Source organism: Lagopus leucura, unplaced genomic scaffold (assembly GCF_019238085.1).
Source record: "Lagopus leucura isolate 7727_CA_CO unplaced genomic scaffold, USGS_WTPT01 Super-Scaffold_100001, whole genome shotgun sequence".
NCBI lineage: Eukaryota > Metazoa > Chordata > Aves > Galliformes > Phasianidae > Lagopus > Lagopus leucura.
In genome coordinates, this window is record NW_024962262.1 from 91,246,190 (window position 1) to 91,271,057 (window position 24,868).

At 37.9% G+C, this 24,868-nt stretch overlaps 1 protein-coding gene across 1 annotated transcript in view; it reads left to right on the top strand.

The window, feature by feature from the left end:
• Positions 1-1,006: 1,006 nt before the first annotated feature.
• The window catches only part of GUCA1C (guanylate cyclase activator 1C), a 33,580-nt gene continuing 9,718 nt past the window's right edge, over positions 1,007-24,868 (top strand). Inside the window, exon 1 of the mRNA XM_042868428.1 lies at positions 1,007-1,198. Within this exon, the coding sequence (XP_042724362.1) occupies positions 1,007-1,198 (192 nt within the window). The remainder of the gene's footprint in view (positions 1,199-24,868) is intronic.

Below are 24,868 nucleotides of genomic sequence, written 5' to 3' on the forward strand. Positions count from 1 at the left end.
TGTAAAGTTTAAATAATGTTATCTCCATTAATTTTAGTAGTATTCAACTTTATGACAGGCTTTTGTCTGGAGCAGTGGCAGTGGGGGAGATATTTTTAAGACAACAGCGGCTTAGGCAAGATTCAGAGCTTGTAGAACAGCTTCCTGAAGAAGATGGCATGATTTTTATGCTTAGCGTACAAGAACTTTCAGTTTCTTCAGGTTATCCAAGTCAAATTATCTTACAGTTTTGGCATTTAAGGTAAAAACTTATATTTGGTCTGAGGTATATACTGTAGTGTTAAAAATGAAAAGTCAGTTGCTATAAGACAGCTGTCCAAAAAGTACCCAAAATATTATCCAAATATTGTAATAAGAATAGAAGAACTATCTGGGGAAGCTTTACTTACGGGTAGTATTTGAAAATCACCACAGCATAATTTATATGCTTTCTATTACATAAAGACCTTTCAGCTCTTACAGATGCATTATCAGATCTCACAGCAGGACTTGGTCAACACTGTTGTCCTCTAGTATACTCAGTATATGGTCATTTGTGCTCTTATCCCAGGAAAAGGAAGAATGAGAAGAGAAACTGAGTGCAACCCATACAATCTTTAGGTTACTAGATGTGGAGTCTTGATAGAAACTAGAACAAGTTACTGTTAAGAGTTCTTTATCTACTCTCAAAATCCCTCTGTGTTGCTTACTTGATGTTAGGCACGTCACATAGCTTAAGCACTACAGTTTCCAACAGCATAATGTGTCCTCATGTCCTCCCGAGGCTCTGCAGACTGACTGTGCACAAAGACTGTGATCAGCTAATAAAACCATGGTGCTCTGAAACTGGGCGCTGGTAATCTTGCTAGGGTGCTATATTTACTTAGTCTATATTGGTAGCACTCTGTAAGAGGTTTAAAGTAGCTCTCAGATTCAGAGCTGGTGTTTGAATGATTGTTGTTGGGAAGCAAGAGTGAACGTTTGGATGAATAAATACTGAAAAAGGTTACTTGGTATGTTTGATGCTATGGGTGCTTCTGGGTCAGCCGATGACATTAATGCCATGGAAATTCACCACTGGTATACAAAATTTATGAAGGAGTGCCCATCTGGGCAACTTTGTTTGCATGAATTTAAGCACGTCTTGGATCTGCATGGACTTAGTCCAGAAGCTAACAGCTACGTTGAACAAGTATTTCACACCTTTGACATGAATCAGGTAAGAATTCATTTTTAATTTCACGATTTTCTTATGCTGTACCACTTGATGCATTCAGCAGTGTGTCTTACAGTGCTGGTAGTGCTGGCTATTCAGAGGTAATGGAAGTCAATCAGAAGATTCAATGGAAAACTACTGACAAATAAATGTGAATGTCTGGCAGATAATTTTGAATGCTTTGTTCCAAGTACTTTAGGAAGTATTACTTTTCAGAAAGGGTGGTCAGGCACTGGAATGGACTGCCCCGGGAGGTGGTGGAGTCACCGAGCCTGGGGGTGTTCAAGGAAAGGCTGGATGTTGTGTTGAGGGACATGGTTTAGTTGGAGCTATTGGGAACAGGTGAACGGTTGGACTGGATGATCTTTTAGGTCTTTTCCAACCTTGGTGATTCTATGATTCTATACAAGTATATTTTGGAAATAGCATATGTGTTATTATGTGCTGAATAATTTCTCACCATTGAAAGATGGATTTTTATTGTTTTACATGTATTTCTGTAATTTGGAGTTTATTTACATTAGTTTACTTGAAAAATATTTTTAGAGCACTAGGTCTTAGACTGGATCACTCAGTGTTACTGCTTTAAGAATGTGCAACAGAGATGCAATGGGGTTTCTTCCATCACCAGATAAAATGTTTCTATGCTCTTTTTGAGCACCTTATAATGGCTTAGACTGGTATCAGTCTATTTACCTTTTCCAAAGACACATTTGTCTAGTTTTAATCCCTCTTCCCAATTTTAACATCCCAAGTGAACCCAAGGGCTTCTAGCAGCTGTTGGTTGTGCTGTCATAATTTGTTCTTCCAACTCAAAGTTCATTGGATTCCTTCTAGCCATGAGACCCATACGGAAAACTGTGCCTTGTTATTCCTTTCTGAGCCAAAGTGTCACTTTATTAAATACTACAAAAGAAGTGGAGAGTCATCTGTAACCCCTACAGAAGTGTTTGTCCTTGACTAAAATTACATTTAGGCTGAATTGTCAATAGTAAAACAACAATCAAAGTCAGCTTCCAGCTGAAAGAAAGGATGAGCCCATTATGGTGTGAAAACTGATTACTACATAAATAAGTAAAAGCATTATTGTATCAGAAAATTGAGCCCTGACCTTCAGTTACTTTTCAGAAAACCAGAATGTGAAATAAACAGTTCTTCAAATCAGATTTCTGTGAAGAAGATAGCATACCAGTGCAAGACCAACTAGAGGCATCAGGAAACTGGCCTCTTGGTGTGGAAAAACTGAGTGAGAGATGGTGAGAAGAAGAAAGCATCTTTTGGAATAGTTTTGCTCCAACAGATATGCTCATAAGAACTTGTCACCTCTGTTGACATTGGCCCTTATCTTTGAAAATACCCATTCTACTCAGTAAATGGTGAAACCAGTACAGGCAGTAAGTTAGGTCACAAAACTTAAAGGTACAGTTGCTCTTTACCACCTCATTTCATTCAGTTTCTCTGAATATTTGTAGCCCTTGAATTACTAAATATGATTGAAACTGTAACAGTTTTCTTCACTTGTTTATAATACTCATGGTATTGAGAATGTAATTATAAAGGATGATTGTTGTTTTTTTACATACTTCAAGTATTGAAATCCAACAAATTATAGTTATGGAGAATAACTTTCCATGTCTAGGGTGATTCCATAAGAAACAAGTATTTTGGCCAAAGCAGCTAGCCACTCAGTATAACGACAAGCCCATTTCCAGAGGAAGGCCAGAAAACCAATCCAAGGGATGGAACACCTTCCCTTTGACAGCAGGCTGAGAGAGCTGGGCTGCTCAGCCTGGAGAAGAGAAGGCTATGGGGAGACCTAGTAGCAGCCTTTCAGTATCCATAGAGGTGTTATAAGAAAGAAGGAGACAGACTCCAATCTATGAAGGGGACAGCTTTTTAAAAATAGGGATGTCTTTTAATTGATTGGTTGTTTTTTACAATTATGGATCACAGAATTTCCTTTACCATCCAAGTAGCTTAGCACCCAAGGAGTAGATTGCTCAAGTTAACTGGTGAATGTTAAGTTCCTTAAACTTGTCACATTATACACACATTGAAGTTTTATTGTTACCTGTTCCCATCTAGCAGTCTCTAATCCCCCATTCTTGTCAATCTATAGCTTTTTACTCACTTGGCATACTTCAATGAAATTTCAAAGAGTAGAAATTTCAACAAATTCCATCCTAAAGTTGTTTTAAAATTGGCAGCTGGGTAGCAGGGTCAACCCACAGTAATTGCCCTACTCATACAGAATTCTGCTTTTATTCATTGTTCATAGCAGCAGCTGGCAGGAAAAATAATCAGGCAGTTATTTTCTTTTGCCTGGTGAAAATACAGAGTGGAGCTGATGCACCAGGGTTAAGAGATATAGCAGGAGTAGACAGAATCTACATAAATGTAGGCTTTTTTTTGCTGTTCCCAGAAGAGCTTGTTTAATTAATGTTCCATGTTAGACAGAAAAAGATGTTTCAATATTTTATCTATTTGGAAGTCTTCCCCCCATTTTGATGAAATTAAACAACAATTTGGCCTTTAGAGCTTCATAAAATCCCCTATAAAACTGCATATGCTAAGCTCTTAACTTCATTATTTAATAATAAGCTCCAGCTAAAGATCTGATCTTCATTTCCAGTTCTGCAAGATGTTTTAACAGTCTGCCATTAGCTACTGTAATCTGAGGCATAGATTTTATTGTATGTTTTCTTAACTGAGCTGTTGCAGCAGAAAGGCAAGGAAAGGTTTCTCAGAAGGCAGGGTTGTCAGCACACATTTACAATAGCCGTATACCTGAGACTGTGCCATCTTTATCTTTTTGCAGTCGGGAATGTTACTAAAAGTGTGACATCTACTCCCAGATAAAAGGCTGTCAAATTTTTCTCCTTAAGCAATCCATTTATGTAATGTAGTAGCTTAAGGAAATGCATTAACTGAACTCCAGTGTTTTCCAACAGTATAGCTACAAAAGATTCAGATGCACGTGACATCTAGATGAGCTGCAACTTAGTCTTAGTCTTCTCTTACGTAAAGTCTTGTGAGCATCTCAATGGAAACCCTTTATATAAGGGTAAAATCCCCCTGGAGTGCATCAAGCCCAGCGCTGCCAGCTAGGCAAAGGAAAGGGTTGTCCTGCTGTGTTCTGTGCTGTACTGCCTCACTCCCAGCACTGGGTGTAGCATTGGGTGCCACAATGTGAGAAAGACAAAAAGGGCTGCAAAAGTGGAGAAGGGTCCGGAGGGCAAAGTGTATGAGGAATAGCTGAGGTCTCTGGGTGTGTTCAGAGCAGAGCAGAGGAGCTGAGGGGAGACCTGATGGCGGCTGCAGCTCCTCACAGGGAGCGGAACGGCAGTGCTGAGCTCTGCTCTGCGTGACAGCGATGGGGGGTTAGGGACACGGCCTGCACCAGAGGGCGGTGGGCATGGTCCCAAGTGCTGGAGTTCGAGGGAGATTTGGACACTGCTTTCAGACCGAGTTTGGATTTTGGTTGGTGCTGGGTGGAGCCCAGAGTTGAACTGGGTAATCTTGGTGGGGCCCTTCTAGCTTGGGTAATTCTATGTTTCTATGAGGAGCTTTCTATCCATGTGCCAGCATTTCATGAGCTTCTCTTCTGGAATTCACACTGGATTTGTTTCGTTTGATGTGATATCTGATGTAATGAATGTTTCCTGTGAAGTCATTCTACAATCTTCAGCCAATTTATATGAAACAGTGACCTGCTGGCATACCAGCCACGTGAAGAGTAATTCATAGGGGATTTTTATGGTTTGCAGTGAGCTTTCTCAGAAATGGTATCCTCATGCTGTTTTTGATCATTCTGACCATATTGATGCTTCCCTAACAGGAGTATGACTTATGTGCTATACAGTCAAAATGCATTTGTCTTCTGGATTCTGGTCTTAATGCAAAAATCCAGCTTAAGACTCCCTTCCTTGCTGAGCCAAAGGATCTTATTACAAAATGACTCAGCTCTTTGCACCTTAGGAGAACCAAGGCTCTCTGCCCTCCTCTTCAGTGGAAAATCAGCCTACCTCATTTGGTCAGCAGAAACTGTTTACTTCTTAATAGAATAAAGAAGTATGTATTTTGTCAGTTTGTGAAAGAAATTTCTTATAAATCAAAATTCTCAAGTGTCATAGCATTTAGAAATGCCAAAAGTTATTCGTTATTGTTCAGACTGTCTTGCCTACTGTGATGCAATTATACTTCAAAGTTGCAAACTGCAGGGATGGTTTGTTTGTTTCTTCTAAAATCTATATGTTACTTTTTCTTCTGCCAGAGGACCAGATTTTGTTCATTGCCATGATGGCAAAAATCACTTGCCAGATCTTTGATGTTATTTAATGCAAAAACAAATTTGCAATCTAATATCTTTCTGTATGTGTTTGGCATTTAAGAACTGAGATTCCAAGCAAATAATGGACATCAGTGTACTGCAAACTTCTCTCTGAACCCGAAATTGCTGGAGGTAACTTCCACTTTCTGATACATGCTTTAAATACTCTAGTTTATATCACTGCATTATCTGAGATTGTGTGAACAGAACATGAGTGTTAAATGCATTATGCAAATGAAGCAATTTGATTACACTTCTGTTATTTCTGCTGTTTCAGGATTTTATAGATATATAAGGGCATATTCCTAGTTCTTTTTACCTCAAGATGATGTGATAAGTATTTAACTCATTCTTGGGTTAGATAGGATCTAAGTCAAATTCAAAGCACGTACTTTAATTGGAGAGTCATGAAGAGTCTGCTTTCAATTAAAATGTTCCTCTCCTAAATTTCACTAGCACTGATTTATGTACTTTCATTCTCATGTGTGAATTTCACCACTTCTCTTACTGAAATAACCTGATATCTCTTGTAAGAGATTTTCAGAACATTTGTTTCTAATGCCATTGCTATCTTCCAGTATGTTCTGTATGGTCTTTCAGCTGGATGAACACGTTCTAGCATACACTACAGTCCCAATATATATTATTAGTATTTTGCAGGATTTGTTTTTCTCCTTGTTTTCCAAAGGGCTGAAGGAGAAGCCATCCAAACAAAGCACATGGCAGCACCATTTAGCTGCTTGTGAAGCATTCAAAAGTTATCACAGCCAGAGCATTTTTAGTGCAAAGTATTGAAAGCTTTGCAAGAGTACCAAGGCTGGAAACCTGAAGCAGGTTTGTACACAACACAAGCAAAAATCTCATGTCTTCAAGACAGATGCAAGTTGAGCCCTGAGAACTAACTCACTGAGGTGTCAAGGTAGCTCTGGCAAGGGAGAAGTATATGCTTATTGACAAATCTGTCTGGTTCAGACAGATCACAGCGGATAATCCTATGAGTTTCTATTTTTATCTAATCTAGATCTGCAGGGATCTTTGAGAGGTTTACGGTAGTTTTGCAGCTCCTAGATTGTGGTTCAGTTCTAGCTGGCAGCAAGCCAGGGCACACAGGAGCATTGTGCAAGTATTCGCAGTGTGGTGTGGATTAAGAAGAAGAGTGGACGATGTTACAGGTGCCAAAGAATCAGCTGATGATTTTGCAGCAACAGAAAACAGTCAGTGGTTCAAGAGCTTTATGAACGACTGACCTTCTGAATAACTTGCTCTCCATGAATTTAAGACAACACATGGTTTCTGTGATACAAACCTTCGGACAAACTGATATCTTGAGCAAGTGTTTCACATTTTTTACATGGACCAGGTAAGAAACTTTCTTGGACTATTTTCATCATGAAATGCAGATATTAGTATGCACAGTAGAAGACTTTGGCCTAGTGATAACAAATAAGAAGAGACAGATAACCAGGATTCTTTTTCTCATTAATTTCCAGTAGCTCTGAAACACTGCTTAAATGGAGAAAACTTGATTTGTTGGATTCTTTCTTATGTCACTGAGGTTATTTAAGAGAAGAGCTCTTCAAAAATCTACCAAATAATATTTGATTCCTTGCAAGTAGGACTGGCCTAGAGTCTTGAAAGCATCAAATTCCCCAATTTCACTGTTGAAATGTTGTGTGAATATTTCTTTTTCATTCTTCTTTTAAAAAATTATTTTCCCCACTGTTTCCAAAGCGAAATCTCATCAGGCTTATTCAGCTGCATATTTGGATCATTACAGTGAATCTTATTTTTTTTCTTTATTCTATTACCTATTATTATCTGTTTTTATTCTCATTTGGAAAGTTTGTGGAACAATAGTATGGAATATTTATTTCCTGGGGAAAAAACAAAGAAACAAACAAATAACCAAGAAGGAACGTGCAAGTCTGATCAAGGGAGGAAGATAAACTTGAATAATTCCATAAATCAGAATTTCCAAGATGATGTTATTTCTTGTGGAAGAGACATTGAAAGAATCGAGATGTGTGGTGAAATAAAGTAGAATAAAAAATAGGATTAGACAAGAATAAAAGAAGTTGATACCAGTCTTCTAGGAGGGGAAATATGAAAACAGTTAAATATATATATATTTAATATGTATATGAAAAGAACAAAAACAAGGTACACATTTAAAGAGAGATAAATAACTGTTTGAAGAGTGGAAAGAGTAAATAATGTCTAATCTCTTCTTAGTGTATTAATTCAAACCCTTGTGAAACAGAAATGCAGGTTGCAGAGAAGAAGTATTGAAAATATAGTTAAAATCTTAGTGACAGACTCATTCTTCACCAGAAACAGAACTGACACCAGAACAAAAAAAAAAAGCCAAACCATGTGGGAATAAATGTGGTAGATTCCCAAGCTGCAGTAAGAGGAAAAAGAAGAGAACAGGAATGGCATGTTAGGGTCTCACGCTACAGAGCTCACTTTTCCCCCAGGCTTAGGAGAGCACTTGGACAGGGAGCGCTCATCACTAATTTGCAACTGCTTTTTAGCAGTAGTAACAAACTACTGCATTGCTAACTGCAGCCACTAGGAGATGCAAGCTGCTCGGTGCCTGCTAGGCTTGGGTAAGGCTTAAGACAACAAGGAGAGCATCTCTGATCAAAGCAACGGTACCTAATTAGAGAAGACAACCTCTCCTTTTAATTAAATGTTTACTGATGTCTCTTTCTATTGGCTGTATTTTCTCTCTTCTGAAATGCTTAACTCAGTGGATTTTTTCTTTTCTTTTTTTTTCTTTTTTTTTTTTCTTTTCTTTTTTTTTTTTTTTTGCTGGTGGGGGAAGAAAATTAAGGATGCTTTAATAGATGAAGTTCTTCCAAATAGCTGTGCTGCGTAGGCAGATAAAAAGAAGCAGCAATGATTTAGAGTTGTTTAAAGAGCTATATGTAGCATTATTAACCGGAAAAAATCAATTTGTCTAAGCCAAAATCCTTTATGAAAACAGCCTGTGGCATCAAAATATAATTGGGGTTGGAGTTAATTCAGATATATAACCCTTAATACAAAAATTTTTGGAACTCCTGAAAGAAGAATTTATTAACCTAAATTGAAAATGATTTTTTTTTAATAAACTAATGGCAGTTACGGGTAATTGGAAACTGATATTAAATTTAATTTAATTTTTTTCCAATATCAAGTATTTGATTGGTTTTCCTCAGATTATCACCATATGACTGTTTGAGGGATTTGTGGGATCTTTTTGTTTCTTCCATTTGGAATCAGGACAGTTCACACTGCTTTTCTATCTTCAATCAGAGCTTACCAGTCCTAATAGCAGTTCCTTGATGCCCTCGCAACAAGGCACAGCCCAAGCCCAAGTTCTTCCTTGTGTCTAATCTAAACCTCCTCTGATACAACTTGCGGCCAAGGGGTAATGGCCACAAGTTGTATCAGAGGAGGTTTAGATTAGACATAAGGAAGAACTTCTTCTCTCAGAGAGTGGTCAGGCACTGGAATGGCTGCCCAGGGAGGTGGTGGAGTCGTCGCCCCTGGCAGTGTTCAAGAGGCATCTGGATGACGTGCTGCGTGATGTGGGTTAGTGCTTGTGGTGGCAATGGTGATGAGGAGACAGTTGGACTAGATGATCTTGTAGGTCATTTCCAACCTTGTGATTCTATGATTCTAAGCTCTTGCCAGTTCAGGAAAATCATTAAATTTGCAGTAGACTCAAAAAGAAACTCTTCCTGAACCTGTATGCAGATCTACCTTACAAGGATACCTCTATTGGCAACTAGAAACTTTAATGAAAATAAACAGCTTCATAAGGGGCCTCTTATTGTGTTAAGTGCAAATTGGAAGTCTACATAAAGTGCCAGAGTAGAATCATAGAATATCCTGAGATGAAAGCACCCATGAGAATAGTTGAGTCCAACTCTTGGCCCCACACAGGACCACTCAAAATCCTGTATCCAAGTCACTTTAAAGACAACTGGCCTGAAAAATGGTGCCCTTGGGAATCCTGCTAGTGTCTGGCTACCAGCCTGATGTAACCTCTTATCTTTCAAATGAAAACAGCTGCACTACAAATGGTTCTGCACTAAGTATAAGATGTTATATCATTATGCATGGTCTGCTGATTATTTATAGACCTTGGTGTGCTGTAGTGTGTAGCTAACCAGATCAGCAGAATTGTATCTCTTAAGTGCGTAATTTAATGACAAAAAAAGCCTAGGCTAGACTACACACAAAGTAAGCACAATTGCTTATCTCATCAGCTGCACATGTATCATTGTGCTATTCTTACAATCTCCATGTCAGGAATAACCGTAGATATTGTAATAGTAGTATACAAAGGGATCAAACACAAAAGGCTTCTGTAGATGTACTTTTAAATGGTCACTGCCTTCTGTTTTAAACACAATCCCAAGAAATTCATTGTATGTAGGCATATAATAGAAGGCATAGAATGAACTTCATTAATTGACAAAGTTGTACTGCTGCTTGATTGGTGTTTTCATTTAAAGAATAATCAAGTGACTACACCTATCTCTACATGCTTTGATGCACATACCATGGTTTGAAACCATAGGAAACAGTGAAAACCCTTCTTTTCCTGCTCCTGATGCCAGAGTTAGCAGGAATTTAGCGAATCCTCTCCTTCCTGAAAGAGAGATTGGAGCTTATGTCCTGCTAGAAACCTGCTTCACCAGCAAAGCTTTCTTGTTTAAGGAGGTGAGCAAGGGATGAGAAGTAGCTATATGCATGTGCGGAGATGGCAGTGATGGTGGAAGGTGACAGGATGGAAAAAGGGAAATATGCTCCTAACTCAGACGGCTAGACAGGGATATGAGAAATTTTGCAATGTGGCTTTCCGTGGTGCTTTGTAGGTAGCTCCCCTTTACAGCCAAAACAAGCAGTGACAGATGCATTGTGACGATAAACAGCAGCTGCAGGTGTCTGTAGGCTCTCAGTAACAGTACAACATCATCTGATAGCAGCAAAGCACAAGGAGGAAAAGGAATGCAAGAAGAAAAAGAGAGGCAAAGTCCAGCAGCAAAGCCATATCATGCGGGAGAGAGAAATGGCACTTTTCAGAACAAATGGCAGGTAAGAATTGTTGAGGAAGGAAAAGCATTGGTAAGAGCCTGAATGGATTAAAAAATCAAGAAGACGAAAAAGTGAATAGGCAAAGGTGACACAACTTTAAGATAACAATGTGATTTTTATTCAAGTGCATTTAATGCTTGGTAATTGCTACTTCAAGCACTAACGGCTGTCATTTTTTGTCTTACACTTCATATAGGTAGTATTCAGTTGAATATATCACAGTCTGAAGATGTGTGACCTTGTTTCACAACACAAGGATTTAGATCTTTACAATTGCAATCGCCACCACTTTCGTAATACCCAAGTGAGAAAGAATGTCTTTATTGTTTTTCTGCCATTTTTCTTATCAAGGTTGTTCCTGATCACCCTGTTGTGAAGAGAAGAAGAAAAAAGAGGAGCAACCACTATTTTTAACCTATGTCAAAGGAGCTACTTTTTTTTTTTTTTTTTTTAATAATTTGTAAAGAAATCAAATAGCATCATCCCTTTCAAAACTGATGAGATTTAATACAATTTTCAGAGCAGGATTCATGAATCTATTTTTATTTTGTTGTATCATATTTGCCTACAGAGACAATTTTGCTTTACCTACAGAGTGTATTTTCTGTGTGCCTTGTGTTCTTTCAGCTTTGCAGCAGTCTGTTCTGGAACCAGTAATCTTTATTATAGGACTGTCATTTTCAGTGCAAATGCATGGTCTCCCTCTTACTGGTATGTACTTCTTTCTTAAATCGTAAAACATTGTACAAGCTCCAGAAAGCTTCTTGCCATCTCCAGTGTAGATTTTAATAGATATTGAAATTTTATTTTTGTAATTTAGCATCAGTTCATTTTGACACAGATTGCTTATTTGAAATTGCTTCACTGGGCTTCCCTCATATATACATATACATGGTGGACTCTATACCCATTGTTTTAGTGCTTTTGAGATGGCTTTGCTATATTAGTTTCTTCAGTTCAATTCCTTGTTGTTATGACATTTTTCCTTTTTCTTTTTTCTTTTCTTTTTTTCTTTGTTTATAAAAGTAGAAATGTTCCATTGCCATTGGCTTCAGGAATAGGCAATTTCTGTAGAACTTCTACTATCTCAGCACACACTTTGTGAGTTTATTAAGTGCTGTCAAACTATGCAGCAGGCTATAAATTTTTGCCTTTTTGTGCCCCATAAAACTCACTTTTTTTTTCTTTTTTTTTTTTTTTTTTTTGTCAGGTGTAATATTAGCTATTATATACTGCTCCAGTCCCTCACTCGGGGTGAAGGATGCTGTGAGAGTGAACTATAAATCAGATCTCTCTTTCTTCAGGCATTTTTGCTGTCTTTTACAAATATTTTAGTTATTGTTATTAAATGAAAACAGGTAATCCTGAAAACAAGTATTAAAGTAAACTTGGAATGATTTTAAAGTAACATTTCCTTACACGCTTTTTATGAGAAAGTGCAAAATCTGACAAAAGTCTGACTTCTAAGGCCCTATCTTTAAGTCAATGCAGAAGTCTTTCTCACGTGCCTCAGACATCATGGATATGTTTTCCTTAGACTTGTTTTGGTGTGGAAGGGTGAGAAATATGGGAGGGAGTGGAGAGGGATCAACTGATGTGGGCAGCTCCCAAGTTCTGTTTGCCTAAGTGGGATCCAGGTTTTGGAGAAGGTGACGTGAAGAGATGCCATTGATGTGAAGAAAGCTGCCATTGAATGAGAGAAGAGATGTAAGGAGAAGGACAGTGTTTAACTAATCTCATTTCATGAAGTTAGCAGCCTAAATCAGATCCCTGGTTCTGTCTTTCTGTGGTGTTTGACACAGTGGTTGGCTACTGCTTTAAGTGCAGGTTATGATGACTGAGGAAGAAAAAATGAGATTTTTGTCACTGTGCATAACCAAAAGGTTTGTCTGCTTATTTCCCTTCACCTCTCTTGTCCTTGCTTCCTTTTTCTTCCTCACCACTGCCCCACCTTACACTCATCTGCAGACAGGCAGTGGATATAAGCTATGATGTAAGCTAGGATGCTCTTCCTTCTGCAGAGAAGACCTTTTTTGTGGCATGGATGGGATCGTATTTTGCCCCCCTCCTTTTTTTGCCTCAGCTCAGAGACTCCAGCTCCAATATATGGTCTAAGTCCTGTATGGACTCTCCTGCTCTCCCTTATTAGTGTTCATTCAGTCTGGGGCCCTTCCCTGCACCCTCTGGCCCCACAAACTCAGCAGACACATGCTTACCTGGATGCATCCCCACAATCCATCACTGGCATCGTGAAGAAGCTCTAGGAATCAGAGCTGGTCTCTGGTGAAAGGACTGCATTGCCACCACCTAGTTGGTTGTATATGCTCTGCCTACTGAACCAACTTTAGCTGAAGTCAGGACAATGTTTGTCTTCCTGCTCAGTCTTCATAAGTTCTTGAGCACTTTTGAGGAGTGTGCAGCTTTCTTACACATATACCTCACTATATAGTATATGATATTGAACTTCACAGTGTTCCTGTGGAGAGAGCTTTAGCAAGACCCACGAAGATCGAGTGGAATCTCTTTAAAAATAGGCCCAGTCCCATGAAATATTGATTGCTCTCTGGCCTCTTTCGGTTGGAGGGGCGTTGCTGTTTTTCAGCATCTCACAGGACTGTGCTCTTTAACTTCACCATGTGATTGCAAATGAAAAGAATGAGTGGGAGTGCCTTGTTCCTATGTCTCTAACATCCTATAGTTTTACACTACTATTTGTAGCTCTAGTAATGCCCCTGAGCTGCTCATCTCCCTATATAGAAGCTAATCAGTAGAGAAGTATTATTGATACCCAGTCCCTTCCCTGATCTTACAGAGGAAGAAATAATTCAGTTCCTGTAAAAAGCTGTACAGAAAGCTATAAAACAAAAAGCAGGACTACAGCACAGACCTACAACGAGGGACCTTTTAGTTAATCAGCAGATTGAGCTGATTCTTATTGAAGAAATTCACGAAAAATATTCCTCTTTTGTTCAAGATCTATCACTATGCTGATGACCAGAAAATTATATTTTACTTGGAGATCATGCTTTGATGGAGCAAATATGGTGCAATTGCACACAGGTGCAAGAAATCACTAGCCATATCCATGGTAAGAAGTGCTTCAAGGAAGAGTCCAAAAGATTGTGTTTAGAAAGGCTTTTAATGTTCCTACAGTGAAGATGTAACAGTGAGCTGCCCACTTGGTGTCTCAACTTTTTCATCCTTATTTATGGAATAAATTATAACTATTTCTTGCAGCTAGTCCAGGATTAGACTTTTATGTGTTGCTAATTGTTCTTAGCCAACCACTTTGAGAATCTCCCAATTTTTCTAATGTGTATATTTGTAGTTAGTGGGAGTTTGGATTTTCACGAACCATTATTTGAGTCTGGTCATCTAAACTTCTACTTTAACCACATTATGAAATCCCATCTTGTTTAGGACCAGGCATTAAAGGTAATCTCACATGGGTTCAAAGAGTCACTAAATAAAAAGAGAAGCTTAGCTGTAAGAGGTTTACTCCGGCCCTTTAAATGCAGTTACTTGCCTGAGTTCTGGTGATGTGCAAGACTCTGAACCTGGGGACACAATTGTCAATAGAGTAAAAGAGACATCTGCATAATAATATGGGTGCCAATGAATCTTTACCAGGTGATGGCCCTATCCCAGAGATGCACCATTATTACAGCAAATTTATGAGAGAGTGCCCATCTGGGCAACTTAGCCTGCATGAATTCAAGAAACTCCTTGATCTGCAAGGGCTGGATCCACAGGGAGATCTATACATTAAACGAGTGTTTGATATCTTTGATCTGAACCAGGTAAATCTTCTTTTTCTTTTTTAATCGTAAACCATTGCTTGTGAGTTGTAGCCTTCAGGCTTTTCTTTGTGCTCTGTTCAAAAAACTGCTTTTGTGGACAGGGTTGCTGCTGTGGTGCACCAGAGGCCAAGAGGTGGGACCGTCCTTTGTGGGCTTTGAGTAGAACTCTTGCTAGTACTTTTCCAGGAACGCTTTAAAAATGTCAAGAAGCAATTCTAAAGATGGGATGTAATTTGAGGTTCACTGGTGATTCTTCTATCCGCCGCTTATCCAATGCTTGTATATGAGTATATAAAAATATTCATACGATCAAATACAAAGTTAATGAACTCCTTTTTCACAACAATATTAGAGAAAAGGGAAAATATGATCTCTACTTAGCCAGTGAAGCGCATCACAGAAAAACAAATTTGCCCGAAGTACTGTATTGAGTGTATGGCAAAGAGGAAAATGTAATTAAGATAAGGAGATAATACACAGCGTGCAAATTACAAGACTTGATAGACTGAATGAAGAGGTAAAGCTAATTCTCTTGGCTATAATTCCAATTTACTCTTCCAGCTACTGCAATAAGTGCTTGTGATTGCAGTTTGCTCTCCCTAATGTAGCTGCCTGTTAGGGAACAGGCAATGTCAAAACTCTGTCCATCTAGTATTTGTTGTAGCACCTTTCATGAGGTGTAGGTGACCTTAGACTATGTGGTTGTGAAGGAAGAAGGTAAAAGATATCATAAACTGCCTGACTGGCAGACAAGTGTGGGGCATTTTTTGGTCTGTCTTGAGGATTGCTTTATGCTGGTAGGTTCTCACCACAGTGCTGCAGTGTATCTACCAACATATGCTCTGCAGATTTTTCAGACCTTAAGATTCTGGATTGATGTAGAAGTGTGAAGAGTGAAATAAATGTGGGTTTCAGAGGGAGAATTTGCTCACATTTAGTTGCCAGGGCAATGGCTGGACACAAAATGGCAACACCCTGCTAATGGTCAGTTCTTTGTATGGTGTTTCAGAGTTTTGTCACCCTGCTCTGCCGACACTCATCACTCATACATGAAGCAGTAAGGCTGCCAGACAGTGAAGTAACTTTTCCCATAAGAATTAGCGAGCAGATGCAAACAGGTACTTAATAAATGTGTTTTAAACATAAAAAGACAGTACATATCGCATGGCAGAAGGAGGCAGGAGGAGCCATGCTGGGACTGTTAGCTGCAGGACATGCTGTCTTTTTAACATAGCTTCTTGGATCTCTGTCCTGAAAGATCTCAACTGCTTCATCTGCGTGAGGAACTTGCCTCTTTTACTGGGAACGTTCTTGTTACGTCTTTCTAAACTTTACCTGTCACTGTCTTTATCCTCATCTTCATCCGCTGAAACAAGATAAGTCATGGGGAAAGGATGGAAAAATAGGATACTGGCCAGGAATTCAGTATCTCAGAAAAATTGCTTTGCTACCCATTGAATTACTAACCTTTGCACTTTTCAGAAATATGTCCTTGTGAGACAGAGTATGGCTGTACAGCCAATACAAGAGAGTATTTTCTGCTACTTTTTTTTTTTTTTTTTCCCCTCTGTTTCTGTTCTGTAATGCTAGGAGTTAGAGATGTAGGAATTATAACCTGAGCCCATGCCAACAGATTTGCTGTATTTTTATTTCTGTGCAAGTATAATGATTGCCTTTCTATTACAGCCTGAATTTCTGATTTTTTTTTCTAATATTATAACAGTACTCTTTTTTTCAAGACTGATAACCACTATTTTTAAGGCATAGTTTTAGACATAACAAATATCAATCAAATACTTTTCAAGTATATGTCTACGATGGTTTTTATGTGGAGAAGCTGGAAATAAAGCAGCCTCTTAGAGCAGGAGAAAGGAATGCTTTATTGATAAAGTAAAATAAGTGGATCTTCTCATTCCACATATTCACTTTTTGTCCTTTACCTTTTATACAGCTTTTTTCATCTATAGAGGATTCTGGTGGAAAAATAAGCTTTCATCTTGAAAAGTGCTTTTAGTTAAGAACAGATATGTGAAGAGTGAGTGGTCAATGGAAAGCTTACTGGCAGTATTGCACTGGGGTCTCTTGAATAGCAACTACAATTCTACAAATAAGGGGTCATTAACTTTCTACAATATTATGTAGAACATTTAGACACTGCACAGTATTAAACAGATGATAATTTTTCATCTGCAAACCACCGAAGTTAATGCATGTGAATAGTTGCATGAACAATACATATGGATTCAGAAATAATTTGATTATTTGGGCTTTTGCCCACATTCAGTTTCACTCAGAACTACAGAAATTTCTCAAGTTTGTATTCAAAATTTGATTTCCTGTGCTTTTCACTCTTGTCTGGTTGTTTTTTTTCTAATATAGGGGTTGTTATCACAGTGAGCACTGGAGTATATAAAGTTTCTTGATATAAATATGTTCCTTTTTCTTTCCTTCTATATATCAGAGCTGTTTAGCTAGGCAAACTTGAACTTTCTCTCATATTTCGCCTGACATTTATAGATACATGACCTGTTTTTTTCCTTTGTCTAACTTTTTGTGGCCAGACAATATCATGGTTTGCAAGTGGAGCTTTTATGATTTAAAACAGTCATGACTTCTGTTGCTGAAGCTATTATATCATCTGTGGCCTGCTTTAAAGAAACTCATTTTGGAAAACTTAAGTCATTTAATCAAGTCCTACGTTGTCAGGAGAAAATATTTATTTCTCACTTCTATTTCAGGCTTCTGTTTTCATACAAATAGGAATCTCCTCAGAAAGCTGTTAAAGTGTTAGGCCTGAGGTTAATCTACAATTCTAATTATAGCAGCCTAATGCTTCTTGAGATAAGTTGGGGTCATCCATGCTTGGGGTATTCCATTGTGAATATGATGGTCAAATGCTCTTAAAAAGTCCATAGGCATTCTTATCTGTTTCCTATATGCTCAGTTTGAAACTTCTAGCAAGCAAAGTGTGGAATATTAGTCTCGTAGGAAGCCAGTGAGATTTGTGTGGAAAAAAATAAAGTTTGCATTTTTGCATTGCATTTCACCTCCTTGCTAGCCTTAGTCCTTTCAAGTTTTGGTGTGTTACAGACATCTTTCTCCTTTTTAGGATTTTCATTTAAACAAAAAGTTGCCAGTAAACAGGAAAATTGTATTGCGGTAGCACAGTAGTTGTTTTTTCACAGCTCATATGTTAATACTTGTAAGCATTATTTATATCACGGCATTGGCAGTATAATAAATGGTGAGTTTATCTTTTGTCACAGCTTACCAATGGAAGTCTTCCAAAATAATGTTTTCTTTAAAATGTAAGTGCAAAAAAAGTTCATTTTTAAATGACATAGTTAATTATGCCATTTATGGAAAAAATGATCACGGTCTTCATTCTCAAGCTATTTGTAAAAAAATTGAAAAATCTACAACCAAAGACAAGTAGCAAATAAAAATAAGCTAAAGTGCTTATTTTACTCTCTCTGCATCTCAGTTCAGGCATAACTGTCAGGCAGTCCTGGTTTATGTAGCCTAGTGATGAATTTTAGAGAGGAAACAGTTATGCTTATTTAAAGTACTTAAGTAGTTGGCAAATATATTGCTGTATACTTGGTTTTCTGTGAGAATATATAACAGATTTCAGAGATTTCTGTATAATTCAAAATGATGTTACATCAGTGTTAAAGAAGAAAATATGCCTAGAAAAGAATTGTCTGCTATATTGATATTTCAGTGAAAGTGTTACTTTCTCTTGACCAGAATTATGGAGTAAAATCTGTAGTCATCACTGGTACTACTTAAAACTTATTCTAAACAGCCTTCTCACTTTAAATAAAAAAAGAACAGAGCATTGTCATCCACTTCTTATAATTTGAAGAAAGATGTGGAACTTCTAAATTTAATGATCAAACATTGCAAGAATTGATTGATTGGGTTCTTGTAACCTGTGAAGGACATTTATACAGCCATTTATTATACGAAACAATATACAGAAAATGGGATGCTGCTATGTTAGTTCTCTTGTTGCTTATTTTGGCATAAATTATCTTGTTCCTTTGCAAAAAGAAATCATCAAATCATTGAATATCCTGGGTGGAAAGGGATCCATAAGGATCATGGAGTCCAGCTCCTGGCTCCGCAAAGGGCCATCCAAAATTCAAGCCCTCTGTCTGAGAGCAGATTATTTGATGTAGAACAGATAATAAGGAATGCAAAAATGTGTTACTTCAGTGGAACTTAGTTATGTGTCAAATGATGTATGTAGCAATGAAAACTAAATATAAAACCTTTTTATTTTCCTCCAAAGAAGAAAAGTTTTTTTTCACCCCTTCTACTTTGCACAGTGCTGACAAGTGTTGGGAGGCAGATTGCTATTTCTCATTTTCTCATCCTAGCTCCTTCCCTACTGTACTTCTGTGCCTTTATTATTTTGATTTTCAGTGATTTTCAGGTAGACTTTTCATTGTCTGAATTTGTGGTCTAACTATAAATAGATGTTATCTTCTTGGGCTATGTTGGCATGAATTGGATTAGGCAAGTTTCTATTCTTGGATATCATAGCAGAAGGAAATGCAAGTAATTTGAACATGAAATTCTGTGTGAAAGAAGAAGTGCAGCTCATATTCTCAGAAAAACATACAAAGAAATATTTAATATTTTTCATATATGTTTTGGTGATTAATATAACTAAATGACTTTGGGTTATTTTGTTTCTCCGCTTTTCCCAATTCCTAATCATAATAAGAAACAGAAAAATATTTTCACTGATATGAAAATGTTGTTTTTTTTTTTTAACATGACCCAACTATGCAAGGGTTACATATGACTACACAACAGCTGCCTTCCATGTTCCTGTGAAAGCATAAGAAACTCATAAAGAGTTGCTGGTGAGCAATACTTCAAACACTACCTGAAACCTACACATTAACTGTTCCCATCCCCAATGAATTTAATTAGAATTACTCAGGGTATTTTTGCCAACTCTCCTTTGCTTAAAACTTTGTTTTCCAGTTGATCTTCATTTCCTGCACTGTCTTCATCTAAATGTTCCTGGGGTAACCAAGGATTTGCCTACACTGTTGCATCCTCATCTCTGGAGACATTACCAAAGTTGATTCACATTAGATGTGATAGTTGGCAATGGATGATAACCATAGGAATATTTTCTCAGACTTTTTTTTTTTTTTTTAATTCTAAGTCTTCAAATATTTGCACAAATTTAAGTTCAGCTGCATGCATAATTTTAGGGATCTCTTCAGGCTGAAAAAACTCTCAGGGCAAATACTTTTGTCCTACTTTACTCTAACCAACCAGCTTAACCAAAGATGTAAGGCTGCAGCAGCAACAAATGCATTACACACTACAGCAAGTGGTCAAGAGCCATATAGGCATATAGGCTGGTACTGTTCTTGGCAAGACACACTACATTTCATGCTATTTATTTTTTCTGCTTAAGATTCTTGTGTTGCCCTTGCACACATGGATAGTGCTATCACTTTGTTCAGGGTAATATGTTTCTTGCTTTTTCTGATTTTGAATCCTTCTTCATTCTCACAATTGCCTCTAATTAAGTTTGCACAACAGGAAATACTTTAAAAAACACTTTTCATGACAATCATAGCTGTCACATTGTAGAGTCTGCAATAAAACCTGTGTGTCAATCAGTTAATCAGCTTCTAAACAAAGGGCTAGATTAAAATAAGAACAGAGATGTATATTAGCAAGAAATAGTCTTTCTGTCAGAAGCAACGTGTCTACAGCACTTACTTCAAAGTCTGCAGCTCTTCTTGAAATATTTTAGCTTTTTGGAGTTGGCATGTAAGTGTAGATATCCTTTTCACATTAGTTTTGGACACAGTGCAATGAAAGCAACAAAGCCAATAAAGCAGGACAGTTTGCTATGCCTTAATCTTGGAGTAATGTTGCATAAGTTTATTTCAAACATAAAGCAACTAGTCTGATTACTGTAAGTAAGTATGAGATTATAGTTTGCTGTGTTCAAAGTAGTGCAGTTATATTATTTTTGTCACTGTGCTTAAGTGCCATTTAAAGATACTATACCCTTATTAAAAAAAATTCATAGAATAGAAACAATGCTCTATAACTATTTAGTCTGGTTCCACTAAACACTACTCATTTATAGTCTGTCTTAAAGAATGTCTTTGTTCTACTTCTTAACTACCTCTAGAATTTTTTTAAAATCCAGTTTTATATTGATTGTGAAAAAGCTGTAGTATTCTTTCACTTTCTAAGAACTTTCAGACGATCTTTGGTACAATTTTGCAACCCTAATTTTGTTTTCTAGTGCTTTGTCACAGGACTTACTGCTGTAATAGTACTAACTTATGCTGTGATAGTGTGACATTACCAGCTTAAAGACTATTTTATCACTATTAGTAGAACTGCCCCTTGCTTAATGTCATTATTTTTGAATTCTTAAACGAAGATTTGTTGGTATGAGTTCTGGTCTAAAAGTTTTAGGTCAGAGTAATTTCCTGGCAAAGGCACTGCACCATCAACCATGGAAAAGCTGGTTCTTTAAGTGGAATCTTAAAATGAGGTCAGCGTCCAGTTCCCATTGGAGCACCTGAGATTCATGGGTTAAGTCAGCCCAGCCAGTAGGTCCTTTACAAAAGGAAGTTATAAGGAAAGGTTTAGAGCTGTCTTCTCTGCAGCTACTCAGTGACCAAAGTCATGCACAAAACTGAAGCAATTACGCTTCTGTAACAATGTATGTAGGGCTTCTCTGAAATTTTCATTTAAGTATAAACAAATTAGAATGTACTCTACAGTCATTACTGAGTATATTACTACCATTACCAGCTAACACTGTAATTTTGTCACGTTATATGAGCAGGCAATGAAGATTAACTTTGCACACTTAATCATAATTACTTTTAAACACTGTTTGTTATTATATAGATAAAGAGAACAGTAATTTTAATGGGAAAGAGTTCATTAATCTCTATGTGTTTTTTTTTTTTAAGAAATATTAAGTTTTTTTCAAAAGGACAGCCGTCATTTATTTCTATTTATTGCCTTATTATTTATGAGTAGAGAAAATGAAGGCTACTCCTAGTTTACATTTTGTTCTTTTTCCCCTTTATTGTTTAAGCATTGCTTAAGCCTGAAAGTATGCGCAGTTGTGATTAACATATTTGTTGGTGAAAACAATGTCAGTGATCTGAGCTTTGGGAATAAGAATTGCAGAAAAAGTGCAACAGAAATCAGATGATCTGTTTTAACCAACCTGGTTACAAACCCAATTAGTGACACTAAATGTACCTTCTTCTTGCATACAACCTTTGAGACTTTAATTCCTAAAATGTGATGCAGGAGCACCTGTGATTATTTGCCAAAGAGTGCGACTTTGCCACTAAAAAAAAGAGCATCCTTGCCCCTAGAATGCATCTATGTCCTTGGAGTTCTTTTTCTATAGGTTTGTCAAAAAAGAAAAGTTTGCTTGAACTGTCAGCAAGAAATTTGCTGAAAAATAGAAGGCTTTGTGATTATGGTTGTGTTTTTTAGTTTACTCTGTCTTACCTACAGCTTTGTTATATATTGAGGAAGTTGCTCCTAAAAGCACGAGCAAAGGCTCAACATGAGGGGTGGAGAAAGCTGAATCATCCAAGAGATGATGGCAGAGGGCTACATCATTTGAGCACAAGATTTTCTTCTGCACAGCTCTCCTAGACACTGTTCTGTCATGCTGTAAGCCTCAGCCCCGTGCCTTGGTGACATCCTTGTCTCCCTCCTTGCTCAATAACCTTGAAAGAAAATAGTAAGTGATTGCAAGGGGTTGGGCAGATGGAGGGGGAAGGAGAGATTTAAAAAATATGTAATTGTTGGTCACCTTAGCATTTTGGATTTCTGCAAATTTTGCCAGCAATCCTGAAAGCCTGGTGTTTTCTAAGCCACCAAGCTTAGAAAATGGTCGTCTTCATCTGGACAAGGCAGAACTTTGCATAACAGTTTGGTCAATATAGCCTGGCCTCTTTATGTAACAGAGAGTATGCACCTATCACAAAACCGCGTAATGATTTGCCCCTCCTAATTTCCTGCTTCTTTCTTCATCCTTACCTAACAGCCTTTGCATGTCAAGAGTTTCCCCTCTGTCACTGTGACATATGTTAGCTTTGTTTACTTAGGAATCTGATGATTCCAGCCATAGCCTAGCAGAGATCTAGAGTCCTCTTCAGGCCCCAAACTCCGACATCAGACTCAGGGACATGTTGAAATTGGGGAAGATTAAATGGAGCAAAATGAATCCGCCTTTACTTTTCTGAGAATGGAGAAATACTATGAAATGGAGGAGCATACGGGATTAGCTATAAATTTCACCCAATTTATTCTGAGCTGTTGTAATCTGCTCTTTGACCTGTGCCAATATATACTTAAGTGCTTCCCTCTGCATTATCAGGCTTAAGTAATAGTCTAAGACGGGAGGGAGGGTAATAGTATAAGGCGTGGGGAGGGTAGGTGGCTTAACATTCTAAACCCTGGGCTTGAAATACCTGAACAGTCTATATTTGCATTCTTGCTAATCCAGATGAAGTCTGTTGAGCTATTTTCCTGCTGTTGGGTTGAGTTCTGTGCAGTTTAGAGATTTTTCAGTGGCAAAATTGAAAAAAGACCCCAATTTGTTTTGTATGTTATTATATGAGTCCTCAGTACTCTTAAGTAAGATGATGAATTTACAATTAGTAAGAGTTTTACAGGAATAGAAACCATGCTTTTCTGTATGTGTAACTATTGTATGGCACAAGAGATGGCTGGCTAACTCAGCAGCAATCTCAGTAGGGCTGCATCAACGCTACCAGAAATCGATGTTCAAGAGCTACACAGCCAAAATGCCCAGATCTGGCTGTTCTAGCCCACCCTTGAGTAACTGGACTGTTTTGCATTGGCTGTGTATTCACAGTTTCCAAGTCAATTATTTTTAATCTGCATTCAAATAATTTGAAGCTGTGAGAGTTTTTTTTTTAAGGATCTGTGAAGATTAGCAACACTATTCTAGGAATCAAAGCATAATGGCCTTTTCAGTCTTACAGGGTTTGAGTACTAATTCTTGTTGCATAAGGCTGCCATTCTTTTACTGTCCTGCTTTTCCTTTGCAGGCTGTCCTGACTGAATAAAAGTCAGCAGACTCAATTGTACATAAGCCAACATTCTGAACAAAAAACATCTCATAAAAAGCTAATATTAAATTACTGTAGTCTTAGCAGACCCCGTAACTAATGAACCACCCCATTTTTCTACACCATTTTGCCTTTGTCTAGCTGTACGTAAATCTTAATATGTTCGGCACAAAGGAAGATGTCACCTTTCATTTGCTACTTTCTAGCTAGGTTTTCAAAACAGTTATTCTCAAGCACGTAGAGAACACATAATAAACAAACAAACAAAAAAAAAAAAACAGAACAGTTTTTTGATGGTAAATCCTCAGACCTTGCCACCATTCCTTTGAGTATGTGGGCTGTATCATTGTGATTAGCCTGATCTAGACTAACTTCTGCTTAAAACCAATTTAGTTGTAAGTTCTTAACATGAATATTTTTCTCCAGACTTTCCCAGCTCCAGCTCACGTATCTTCTAACCTCACCAATATTGGGGAACTGAGCTTGGACTCCTAAGGCTTTACTTGCTTGCTTTTGGTCCTCTTTCTCTGATCCTAACATCTCTGAACAGCCTTTGGTTGATCAGGAGTTGGGCAGTGCCAGAAGCTTCTGCTAGCAGAATCAAGGCACTCAGACTGTCATTTTTGCCTGTGTGGAAACTTGTTCTGAAATTAGCCTGATGCCTACATGCCTACAGGTGTTCCAAAATGAAAGGGACAAATTCTGCTGTGTATAATCACTGAAACATGGTGGGATGATTTACATAACTGGCACAGCATCATTGAGGGCTATAAGCTTTTAGAAGGGATGGTGAGATTGGAGAGCTGGGGGAGTTGCCCTTTATGCTTAAGTGTGGATAGACTGTGAGGAGCTCCCTCTGAGAAACAGTCAGGTAGAAAGTATGTGGGTTAAAATTAGGGATGAGACCAATAAGGGACATCTGGTGTTTGGGCTCTACTCCAGGCCACCTGATCAAGATGAACCTGTTGATGAGGCCTTCCTGCATCAGCTACAAGAAATTTCATGCTCACAGACTCTTATTCTGTCGGGGGATGAGGGATTTCAATCACCCATATATCCACTGGCAAGACAATGCGGCAAGCTGTAAACAATCCAGGAGACTTCAGGAGTTCGTTGATAACTTTCTAGTTCAAGTATTGGACAGCCTGACCAGACGTGAACTGTTGATGGACTTGCTCACCAATGCGGAGAAGATTGCTAAAGATAGTAAGATTGGAGACAGCCTGGGCTGCAGCGACCATGCCCTTGTTGAGTTCATGATCTTGAGGAACGTGGGCCTGACAAAGAGCAAACTTCCAGTTGTTTAAGGAATTGTTGGATGCAA